Source organism: Leucopleurus acutus (assembly GCF_964270905.1).
Source record: "Leucopleurus acutus genome assembly, chromosome: 1".
Classification (NCBI taxonomy): domain Eukaryota; kingdom Metazoa; phylum Chordata; class Mammalia; order Artiodactyla; family Delphinidae; genus Leucopleurus; species Leucopleurus acutus.
The window spans coordinates 135,997,804-136,010,849 of NC_139142.1; the positions used below are offsets into that span (position 1 = coordinate 135,997,804).

The following is a 13,046-nucleotide window of genomic DNA, read 5'->3' on the forward strand; positions in this document are numbered from 1 at the left end:
AAATCTCCACTTGCTTCACCCTAATTTAGTATATTAGGTTTATGTCTCAGTGAGATACATTAAGCAACTCTTTAAACCGATGATTCTCAAAGCGTAGTCCTAGGACCAGCATCATTAGAAACAGCTGGGAACTTGTGAGAACTGCAAATTCTCAGACCCCACTCCAGACCTAATAAATCAGAATTTCTGAGGGTGGGGCCCAGCAATCTGTTTTTACTAGCCTTTCGAATAACTCTGATGCACCCTCAAGTATGAGAGCTACTACTTTAGATCGTACTGTAAAATATAAACTGTTGCATGATTTTGAAGAAAAATCACAAGAGCATAGTAGTTATCAGGTATCATGCATGGTTCTAAGTGCTATATATATTTAACTCATCGAACCCTTACAACAAGTCTATCCGATAAGTACTATTATTCTTTCATGTTATGGAAAGGAAACTGATCAAAGATGAGCATTGTGGGTACTCATATACATAGAAAATTCAAGCAATCTTCTTTCATTTTCTATGTAAGAAGTTCTGATTGTGAATATTCTGTCCCAATCAGATCATATATCAAAGTCCATGTTTTCATTTTTGGTTCAGGAACTATGAGTACCATGCCCACATAGAGCTCTACTGGGCAGCATTTTGTTAGCTACTTAATTTCTTTCACCTTCAAGTGTATAATTCAGACCTTTCACAATTTTTTCTGGCTCTTTCCTCAACTGATCAGAATACTGAGGTTTTACTATACTAATAATAATCATTATAATTAAAATAGTAGCCAGTATTTATTGAGAGCCAGACCCTGTGCTGAGGGCTTAGATAATCTCCTAACAACTACTGTAGTAGGCAGGTTTTATTTTTAGCTGCAGTTTACAGAAGAAGAAACTAAGATACAAAAAGTAAAGTAACTCACACAAAGTAAGAAATCTGGTGTGTGCTGGTCCTTCAACAGGTTATAGCACATTTGTGAAACAATCTTTAAGAAGTGTGGTGGTGATTCTGGGAGGTCTCCTAGATGGTTTCTTTTATTATTAAGTATTAGAAGCTTTGTGTTTATACTTTATTAATAATAATGTGGTGTCTTTATAGGTTTATAAACACTTGTTTGACCCAACTATTAAACATATGTTTGTGCAACCAGGATTACCAAGTCTTGTAATCAAATTAGCTTTTTAATTAGTTTTGGAAATCATATTTCAAAAACCCAACAGTTGTATGTTAACCCCAACCTTGGAAATATTTGAGCTGATTGACAGCTTGATATTATCACTGTCTCTCTTATCAAACCCTCTGTCTGGTTTGCCAGGAGCGTACAACATAAAAATGAATGGGGAAGCAATGAGAATGACTCAGCCAAACTCTTATCTTAGCAGAGATGAATAAAATGGAGTCATGAGGCTGCTTTTGACAAAACAGAGTCTGGTTGCCTGGCTCTTTTAAATTCCAGAGCAACTTTTGTCTGCATTGAATCTTTCAAGGGCTTCTTATTAAATAGCCCTGTCCCCAGACTGTCAAAATAATAATCTTCCTCCAAGTGGGAAAAGTATGGAAAGCAATGCATTTGATGATCACAGAGATGATGGGTGACATGTAAAATTTCAGTAGGTAGATTGGATCTATTTGAAGAATGGAGATTTAGAACTTAATCTCTTTTTCTACCCAGGTCTGGTGAAACATTTCCTACAGTACTTGTCTCTATTGCAATTATACAAACAGATGTGCGGTTACTAAGAGGGGAGAAGAAATATCTGGCAAGGAAAGTAAAAAGCTCTTGAGAAAGAAAGAACAATTCAAATCAATGAACATTTACTAAGTGCCAGTTATATGCAAGGCGTTTCACTAGGTTTTACCATTCAAGAGAAGAGAATTAACATTGGTTCAGTGCCCTCCTATGTGGCTGGCCTTATACAAAGCACTTTATGTACTTTAACTCATTTTATTCTTGCCACTATTCTGAAAAGTAGCTATCTATCCCCATTTTACAGGTAAGAACACTAAGGCTCTAAAAAGCTAAGTAAATTTGCCCATCTCAGTTTAGTAAAGGAGGAAATAGAATTCTAGTTCATATCTGTCTGGTTCCAAAGCCTATATTCATTCATTTTCACACCCATTGTCTCATTTTCATTCTACAAGTAGAATAATTCTTTTTTTTTTTTCTTGGTAAGAACACTACAGAAAATGTGGATGGTGTGCATGGACATTGTGTGAACAGTAATAGAACAAGGAATTATGTTCATTTGCCTTTTACCAAGTTATTACTATGTACCAGACCTATTACATATTATCTCACAACTCTATGAAGACATATAATTGTCCATACAAAGCAATGAAGAAATCAGACCTTCGGTTCCCTGATAAATAATCCAGTGTGGTTTTCACTCCCTCCAGCAGTTGACAGGCATAATTACAGAATGATACATGAAGCTACAAGTATTACAAATACTAGAGCTACAAGAAGGAAATTCAGTGCATTCAAAAGTCGAACAACAATAACAACAAAAAATGTGGGCCTGGAAGTGGGCTTGCCCTTGAACTGCTTTTTTGTACTTCCAAATGTCTTTAGACAATAGATAATAAATCAGCTGGCAGCACTAATTTGGACAAAACAGTCGAAAGAGGTACATCTTCATCCTTAGTGTGTACCAGCAAACAGTAGGTGTGTTCAAATTTCAATCTGTGAGCCCTGAAGGCTCTACATGATAATTTGTGCAGAGTACAAATGACCAGATGTGTCTGCCAGACTTTGATGCCCATCAGTGAAAAGATGCAAATCTTTTGATCTCTTGAATACTTGACTCCTTGGGAATACTTGAGAGTAATCGATAACATAGGCTGGATCAACGTGTAGGTCCAGTAATACTAACAGAGAAAAGGTAACTGTTTCAAAACGCCTTTAGCAACCCAATCTGCAGATTATTATTGGTGTGACTATCGCTGAAACAGGTGTTGGGTTCATAAATTTGCATAACAAAATGTTTCTCTTGTGGCAGCAGCCCATACAATAATTGGTGCCATCTGTATTTATCTGTGGAAGTTTGGCTTCTAATATGAATGCAGAGAATCTTGTGCTAATTTCATAATGCCTATTTTATTCTGAGGGTGCTTGACTTTGGAGAGATGTTCATCATTTCTAAGGAAAATACAAATTGAAGGAAAATGTTAAAGTAATGACATTATGTTGCTTTTTCTTCAAGGATTGTTTTCATTTCTGACTACATAAAACAAAATTAAGGCCACATCTACAGAACTGCTTCTTCAGAGCAGTAAGTGGGGAAGATCCAGCTAGAATGGAAAACCAGCAGGCCCTGTCCACATATTTATAATTCTCTTTTGAAAGGCACTGCTTTCGCTAGAACCTCTCTTTGCCGGAAGTGTTCTGTCTTCTTACCTCTCAACCAATTAGTAGAAATCAGAGTTTGGCACAAACTTCTTATTGTATCTGACACAACTGCTTTACCAACTGAGAAAGCAGAAGCCATTTGAGTTGCAGTTTTATCTTGGATCTGTTTCTAATGGGGGAAGGACAAATAGAAAATTGTATGAAAGCTTAGTTTTCCAAAATCTGAAAGACAGTGACTGGAGCCGTCTAACGAAGCACGTCTCAGAACCATAAGGACAGTCCTTTTCAATGATCACCATCTTTAAAATCAACTTTATTGTCTCTAGCAATTCAAGCAAATTGCAAACCTTTAAGATAAATAACTGTTTTAGGTGGACTATGTATGTATTCTTTTCTTTTTAAATTTATTTATTTTATTTACTTTATTTTTGGCTGTGTTTGGTCTTCATTGCTGTGCACGGGCTTTCTCTAGTTGTGGCGAGTAAGGGCCACTCCTAGTTGCAGTGCACGGGCTACTCATTGCTGTGCCTTCTCTTGTTGCGGAGCGCGGGCTCTAGGCGCGCGGGGTTTAGTAGTTGTGACACGCGGGCTCAGTAGTTGTGGCTCGTGGGCTCTAGAGCACAGGCTCAGTAGTTGTGGTGCACGGGCTCAGTTGCTCCGCAGCATGTGCGATCTTCCCGGACCAGGGCTCGAACCCGTGTGCCCTGCATTGGCAGGCAGGTTCTTAACCACTGCGCCACCAGGGCAGCCCTGTATTCTTTTATATTTTATATTCTTCTACCTCCAGGTCCAAGAAGAACTTTATCAATTAAAGGAGAAATTAACAAAATTCCCACATGAGGAAAAAGGCGAAACTCTTGACATTCAGAATCTTGAAACAGCAATCAAAAGGACTGAAATGGGGTTAAAAGTAAGTAGTGTTTTAGATATTAAATAAAATTCCAGAAGGAGACAAGGATTCCTCAAGAAGAAAAGAACTGTGCTTCTCACAGGCCCCATGTAATTCTGTAACAGAGGTGGGCCTCAGTTGGTCATCACCTTTCCCATGCTGTTCCTTTTTTATTTTTTATTTATTTTTTATTTATTAATTAATTTATTTTTTGCGGTACGCGGGCCTCTCACTGCTGTGGCCTCTCCGGTTGCGGAGCACAGGCTCTGGATGCACAGGCTCAGCGGCCATGGCTCACGGGCCCAGCTGCTCCGCGGCATGTAGGATCTTCCCGGACCGGGGCATGAACCTGTGCCCCTGCATCGGCAGGCAGACTCTCAACCACTGCGCCACCAGGGAAGCCCCTACTCTTCCTTTTTTAAAAGGATGATTATTAACTGATTGATTGATTTACGTGCCACAAGAATGTCAGGCATTGATAATATATGATTATGCAGTGATAACCCCTAAAATGTGGTTTGATAAAAATCATTTAGAGTTTTAAAAATAACTCCTCAGTCCAACAATATGCCTGACCAAAAAAAGGATTCATACCAATACATTGCAGAGAGTTTCTATCAAATTCACCAGGATTCTAAAAAATAGTTTACTTTTCCCTAATAGCTTAAGTATTTTGAGATTAGTTATTTTTGTAATATTGTAATCTAGTATGTAACAATGGAAATAGAAAAGAAATACACCAATTTTGGAACAGAGAAATAAAGTAGATAGGGACTTCATCATTATTAGACGAATATAAGAGCATGGGAGAATCCAATCTTCAGACCAGGATAACATTCATATATAAAACAAGGATCTATTAGCACATGGGTCCAAATAAAGGCCATCTCCATCTTCCAGACCTCTGATGATCAGTGTCTCTGCTCTTGCTTCTGACTTTCACTCTACCATGTTATTAGCATCCCAGCTCAGCTCCTGAGGCTGAGAGATGTGGTATATTTTGTTGCCTCATCAGACTAGCATGCCATTGTCCTATATTACGTGATGGTGAGAGGGCTGGACCCAGCTGGAGTCTTTGGGTTGGCCATTTAAAATAATCTGTTACCTAGAGGCCAAACTCTTTCCTCTGATGCTTGCCTGAAGTCCCCATAAGGGAAAGACATTACTCAATGTCAGGGTTGCCTAGCAAGTCTCCCCAGCTAGGTAGCAAACTGACTATTGTGTAGGTTCATTTGTGAAGAATGCTACAGGTCACTTAAGCTTTGAGTCTCAATTGTTTATGCTGCTTTTTGGGATAAAGTAATTTGGCCTTGAGTTGCCTAATGATACCTTAGCCTTGAAATAAACACCTAGCACGTTGTGCCTTTTGGCTTAATTACACCATTCCAAGAGTTAACCTAATGAAATGGAGTAAATTAGCTGAGGATCTCAAGTCCACTCTAATGGCCTAAACTTTAACTTTTCCGTAACAGATTCACATCGAGAAGTATTTAAATGTTGTACACCAACGCGTTTTAACAACTCCTATTGATGATATCTTATATTCTTCTCGCGCTTCCAAATGGTAAGTAAAATAGCCATTTTAGGGTCCAAAATAATTACGATTAAAAAATAAAACTTTTCTCACACAGGTGAGATGACTGTAAAGACAAAACTCCTTGGCTTTGTTCGTATCCATTCTACTAATTTCAGTAGAAGTTTTGCATAAGAAGTTAATGACAAAATAGAACTACCATATGACCCAGCAATCCCACTACTGGGCATATACCCAGAGAAAACCATAATTCAAAAAACCACATGCACCCCAATGTTCATAGCAGCACTATTTACAATAGCCAGGACATGGAAGCAACCTAAACGTCCATCTACAGACGAATGGATAAAGAAGATGTGGTACACATATACAATGGAATATTACTCAGTCATAAAAAGGAATGAAACTGGGTCATTTGTAGAGACGTGGATGGATCCAGAGACTGTCATACAGAGTGAAGTAAGTCAGAAACAGAAAAACAAATATCGTATAATAATGCGTATATGTGGAATCTAGAAAAACGGTATAGAAGATCTCAGCTGCAAAGCAGAAATAGAGACACAGATGTAGAGAACAAATATATGGATACCAAGGGGGAAAGGGGTGGGGTGGGAGGAATTGGGAGACTGGGATTGACACATATACATTACTGATACTATGTATAAAATGGACAACGGATGGGAACATGTTGTATACCACAGGGAACTCACCTAGTGCACTGTGGTAACCTAAATGGAAAGGAAGTCCAAAAGGGAGGGGATATCTGTATGTGTATGGCTGATTCATTTTGCTGTGCAGTGGAGGCTGAGGCTAACACAACATTGTAAAGCAACCATACTCCAATAAAAATTAATTTAAAAAAAAGAAGTTAATGGCAGAATTTGGACTTCAATAAAATTTATTCTCCATTACTTGTACTGCATTCTAGTGCTTGACACCATGACAATTGTTTCAGGGTCCTAGTTTTGGGGTTATATATATATATTTATTTTTAGTAAAGCATATCCAAAATTCAACTCCTAAAGGAAATACTTTAAAACAAATCCATTTTTATGCTATTCAGGTTATGTGGGACTTTCTTTACAGTTTTTAGCCTGTCATACGTGCTTTACTGTAAAAATGATTTTAGTATCCAGGGTAAACAAAACAAAAATAATAAAACTTGCTTGAAATATTCATTATATAATACATCCTAAGAGATGATTTATTAAAATTAGAATTGAGTTAAAGAGAAATGACCTTTCCACACACTACTATATATAAAATAGATAACTAATAAGGACCTACTGTATAGCACAGGGAGATCTACTCAATACTCTGTAATGACCTTTATGGGAAAAGAATCTAAAAAAGAGTGGATGTATGTATAACTGATTCACTGTGCTGTACAGCAGAAACTAACACAATATTGTAAATCAACTATACTCCAATTAAAAAAAATAAAAATAAAAAAGAGAAATGACCTTTCCTTACTTTGGACCTTCTTACATCCAGGCTTCCTGAATTTGAGTGTATATAGATTAAGGTTTTGTACTCAGCTTAAAACCCCTGTGGCCCTATTTGCATCATACATGTATACCAAGCATAAGTGAATCATATCAGAGAGTGAGGTCAAGTTTCAGAGAGCACACATGGAAACACGGAAACCTGGAGACACAGCCACAACCCAAGCCTCAGGAGTGGGGTGCAGAGGCTTGGGTGTACACTCTGCCTGTCTCCCTTTCTCCCACATGAAGGTAGTACCACAGGCATCCATCATCCCTTGGCAGAGGCAAACCTTCCCTAGTCTGTCTAGTTTTTAGTCATTTACATCTTAGATTTTTACATTTGGGAATAACAATATGACCTGCAAATAGGTTAATATACATCATCTTTTGAAATAAACCATCTGTAGGGAAAATCATAAAAGGGATTCTTGGAGAAGAAAATATTGGAGGTTACTCTACCAACTTATATCGACTCAGCTCTAAATCAAGAGAGCCACACAGGGCAAAGTGGGAGGCCTATTCAGATGGCAGCCAGGAGATCTGTAGTAGGTGGGGAGTGCGTAGCCAAAGGATGGAAGGTACAAACAGCAGTAAGAAAGCTCCAGAATGGAGGGGGTGCGGAAAGTACACAGGAGAAGAGATGTCTGTCACCAACTCTAATGAAAGTTCTCCTGTCCTGTCTCCAGCTTTCTCTTCGTCCTCTCATCTTGACAAAGAACAGAGAGTCTGGGCTGTAGATCTGCAAGCTATGATAACTGAAAAGAGCAAACTAGGTAGCAGAGAACCAAACAGAAAGATTCTGGCCAGAGACCTTTGCTTGTACAGTTCTTCTCCCTGGCCAAGGTGTCCCCTTGCCCCTTTTAGGGTCTGGAAGAGTAAAGGAAGGTGTTAGTGGGGGCACTCAGCTGGCTCCCAGGAGTGGTCCTTGGATCCTTTCTTTCCTGTTCAATACAATAATACAGTCACTGGCCCTCTTACCAGGGAGATGGGAGCCTGGCAAGTTTGTAGGAGCCCTACGAGCCTGGGGGAGCAACTCAGTCATAGCTGTGGATTTGGGATGCTAAAGTGGCACAAAATTTGAAGATGAAATGAGGGGAGCCAAGGTCAAAACTGGAAAAGAGTCCAAACTGGGTTTTCAAAGTAAGCGGACCCAAGGCAGGCCCTGGGAGTAGAAGTGTGAGTCACAGGGCATGGCTCAGGGCAGAAGAGGAGAAGCAGCAGATGGAAATGGAAAACATGAGACCCAGGAGCTCAGGGCCGGTTGTCTGTGACTGTCATATTCCCAGGTAGATAGTCACACCTGGCTCTGCACTTGGGGCGGGGCACTGTCCAGAGACCGTCATGAATAGACTTTGCTTCAGAGTCTGCTGTGGCCTCCCAGGAGATTACATGCAAAGCAGGTTGCAGAACCCCGAATTTCTTCAGGTTCACATGCCTGGGAGGAGCAGGACTGACCAATTCATTGCATTTTTCTTCTGAGGTTCCATGACAAAGTCCTTAGGATACCCAAGTAAACAAGGAGTTTTTTCATGACTGATGGAATGACTCACTGAGAAACCGGTTGCTCACAACTGATCAGGAGGCCAAAGGGGGAGACTTAGTTTCATAAATGTTTCAAGTTGGGACAGAAACTGGACCTGGCCTTGGATCCCACAAGGCTATCAGTCAAAGAATTTGGGTGTGAACCCATAAAATGTGCTTGCTTATTTGTAAATTATATACTTATTATCATAGAGAGTGAATTATCAACTAACAGCAACATAGAAATGTTTCAATAATGAGATAAAGAGGAACTAAACAGTTAAAAAATTTCTTTATTAACAGCACAAAACTTCTTTCTCTTGTAAACAGGTTATTAATTATAATGTTTTGGTTTCTTAATCTTGTTAATCATGACAGCTTTATACTGGTTGTGGCTAATATCCCAAAAATACTCTACACTTAGCTGAGATTCAGCATTGATGCTGGTTGGATGTAAGCCCATATCTTAGTTAGTCTTCTGGATAATTTTTAAGTTTGGGGGGCTTGGGGAGGCTGACTCTTCATAAGTTTGATTGGTTGATCATCATTTTTACATTTTAATATGGCTGAAGAAAAGCTAGAAGTAAAAGTGTAAGTTCTGCCATTTTCTTGTTTTTCACCAATGCTTGTTATCATTTTGTTTTGTTTTTGTTTTTTTGCTGCATGGCTTGTGGGGTCTTAGTTCCCCGACCAGGGATTGAACCCACGCCCTCTGGCAGTGAAAGCTCGGAGTCCTGACCACTGGATTGCCAGGGAATTCCCAATGCATGTCATCATTATCTTAAATACAGTGTGGCTTTTCGCAGGATTTTTTTTTAGGACACCTGTCCATTTTTCCAGGCTTAGTTTAGTTAAAACTAAATAATATAATCCACAAACCCACTTCATGAATAAACTGCAGTTCACTCCAATGCTCTGTAAAAACACATACAATGCTGACCCGCCTGTTCGTTCTTTTGTGGTTTGGAGCTTCCATTCTCAGGAGGTATCCAGAAGCGCAGGTGACATGACCACGTGAGGGATCCGGTGACGAACTGAGTATTAAATAGTAGTACAAAGTAATTTCTTATTTTTATTTTTTATTTTATGCATTTCTTATTATAGATAAATAGAAGTTCTTACACTCTCTTCACACGACGAATGGCCTTGTCTTATGTATCACCTGAGACGTGGGTACCCTATTTGAGAGACCACAGGTCTAGAGTGACGGTTCTTAAACTTGGGTTTGTAGTCCTCTTTCCCTGGCTCCCAGATGGGGTCCTGGAATCTGCATTGTAACAAACACTCTGGGTAATCCTCATGCAGATCATTTGTGCTTGGGATCCTTGGGACAAGCATGACTCCCTGGAATCAGTGTTCTTTTGGCCAAATAGAGGGCCTGCCTCTGTGTGATCAATAGCTTAGTCCTGGAAATTCCGCTACCCCATTGCTATGAAGGGCTAGAGTAAGCCTCTTGCACTAGGATTGAGCCAAGAGTGGGACCTGGCAATAAGGCTGGTAGGCTTGTCAATGTCTGCTTACACAGTGAGTCTGGTGGAGTGTCAGGGGCCAAACAACCATGGCAGCAACTCCTTCTGAGAGGACTGGCATATAATAAGGACTACAAGTTCCTGTTGCTCCTTTGACAGTAGAGCACAGTACCTATGAGTAACTGAGATTCAATGTTTTTCAGATACATGGGGCTTCATTCTATTACGGAAGCCCAGGAAATTGGGAGAGTCCACTCAAAATGAGTACTATTCCTGAATCCACCTTTAAAAATTATTTAGAAAAGATAAACAATAATGATCATCATCCTCATTATCATGAATTTCATCATTATCTTAACACTTGACAGTTTACAAAGGACTTTTTTTTTAACCTATGAGGTAGATTTTTTTTTTTTTTTTTGCGGTACGCAGGCCTCTCTCATTGTTGTGGCCTCTCCCGTTGCGGAGCACAGGCTCCGGACGCGCAGGCTCAGCGGCCATGACTCACGGGCCCAGCCGCTCCGCGGCATGTGGGATCTTCCCGGACCGGGGCACGAACCCGTGTCCCCTGCATCGGCAGGCGGACTCTCAACCACTGCGCCACCAGGGAAACCCTACCCTTTCCTTTTAAAGCTATGCAAACTGAGGCTCACACCAGTGTTCCAGGTCACACAGGTCATCAACAGTGAGGTCCACATACTACCCAAAGCAATCTACAGATTTAATGTGATTCCTACCAAATTACCCATGATATTTTTCACAGAAATAGAATAAATAATCCTAAGATTCATATGGAACCATAAAAGACCCAGAGTCGCCAAAGCAACCCTGAAGAAAAAGAACAAAGCAGGAGGCATAACCCCCCAAACTTCAGACAATACTGCAAAGCTACAGTAATCAATATCAGTGTGGCATTGGCACAAAAACAGACATATGGATCAATGGAACAGAATAGAGGGTCCAGAAATAAACCCACACACCTACAGTCAATTAATCTTCAACAAAGGAGCAAGACAGTCTCTTGGGAAAAAGACAGTTTCTTCAGCAAGTGGTGCTGGGAAAGCTGGACAGCTGCATGTAAATCAATGAAGAGCTCACCCTCACACCATACACAAAATTCATCTTAAAATGGCTTAAAGACTTAAACATAAGACATGACACCATAAAACTCCTAGAAGAGAACATGGGCAAAACATTCTCTGACATAAATCATACCAATGTTCTCTTAGGTCAGTCTCCCAAGGCAATAGAAATAAAAACAAAAATAAATAAATGGGACCTAATCAAACTTACAAGCTTTCGCACAGCAAAGAAAACCATACACAAAATGAAAAGACAACCTACAGGATGGCAGAAAATATTTGCAAATGATGTGACCAACAGGGGCTTAATTTCCAAAATATACAAATAGCTCATACAACTAAACAACAAAAAAACAAACCACCCTATCCAAAAATGGGCAGAAGACCTAAACAGACATTTCTCCAAAGAAGACATAAAGATGGCCAATAGGCACATGAAAAGATGCTCGACATCGCTAATTATCAGAGAAATGCAAATCAAAACTACAGTGAGGTACCACATCACACCAGTCAGAATGGCCATCATTAAAAACTCTACAAATAACAAATGCTGGAGAGGATGTGGATAAAAGGGTACACTCCTACACTGTTGGTGCAGCCACTGTGTAAAACAGTATGGAGGTTCCTCAGAAAACTAAAAATAGAATTACCACATGATGCAGCAATCTCACTTCTGGGCATATATCTGGACAAAACCATAATTCAAAAAGATACATGCACCCCTATTTTCATAGCAGCACTATTCACAATAGCCAAGACACAGAAACAACCTAAATGTCCACTGACAGATGAATGGATAAAGAAGATATGGTACATATATAAAATGGAATACTACTGAGCCATAAAAAGAACAAAATAATGCCATTTGCAGCAAGATGGATGGACCTAGAGATTATCTTACTAAGTAAGCCAGAAAGAGAAAGACAAACACCATATATCATCACTCATATGTGGAATCTAAAATATGACACAAATGAACACATCTATGAAACAGAAACAGAATCACGGACATAGAGAACAGACTGGTGTTTGCCAAGGGGAAGGGGGTTGGGGGAGGGATGGAGTGGGAGGTTGGGATTAGCAGATGTAACCTTTTATATATGGAATGGATAAACAACAAGGTTCTACCGTATAGCACAGACAACTATATTCAATACCCTATGATAAACCATAATGGAAAAGGATATTTTTAAAAAAGACTGTATATATATGTATAACTGAATCACTTTGCTATATAGCAGTAATTAACACTGTAAATCAACTATACTTCAATAAAAAAATTAAAAACAAACAGAACAGCGAGGACCAGATTGAAGTCCAGTCAAGTGTCTGCAAGTATCCTCTCCTACACCATAGCTACCTGAAAACCAGGAAGGCTAATTTTCACAGGGGATGGTTTTCCTTTTTCCCAAGTATTGCTCAAGAAAATATCTGGTAGTTTTGTCTAACAGAGACAAAACCCAATGGATACACAAAGTGATGATAATGGATGCAGCACATGCAAGATTTTCCTAGCAGTCATTGAGAAAACAATGATAAGGACATTATCAAAAGTGGTATGTTTTCTCCAAAGAGCTCAAAGTGCTTTTGTATTGTTTTCAAAACAGGTTTCATTATTATCCCTACTTTGGCAATGAGTCTTCTTCTATGTCAAAGTGTGATTCTTCCTCTTATCATTGCTGGCTTGCACAGATTTTATTGCTTGAGATATCTGCTCACACTGTCCTTAATGAC

General features: G+C 39.4%; 1 protein-coding gene across 1 annotated transcript in view; it reads left to right on the plus strand.

The window, feature by feature from the left end:
* IQCH (IQ motif containing H) overlaps positions 1-13,046 on the plus strand; it is a gene marked incomplete at both ends in the record, with an annotated part of 78,974 nt that overhangs the window by 2,551 nt on the left and 63,377 nt on the right. The window contains 2 exons of the mRNA XM_082850471.1: positions 4,118-4,240; positions 5,692-5,783. Of these exons, the coding sequence (XP_082706597.1) occupies positions 4,118-4,240; positions 5,692-5,783 (215 nt within the window). The remainder of the gene's footprint in view (positions 1-4,117; positions 4,241-5,691; positions 5,784-13,046) is intronic.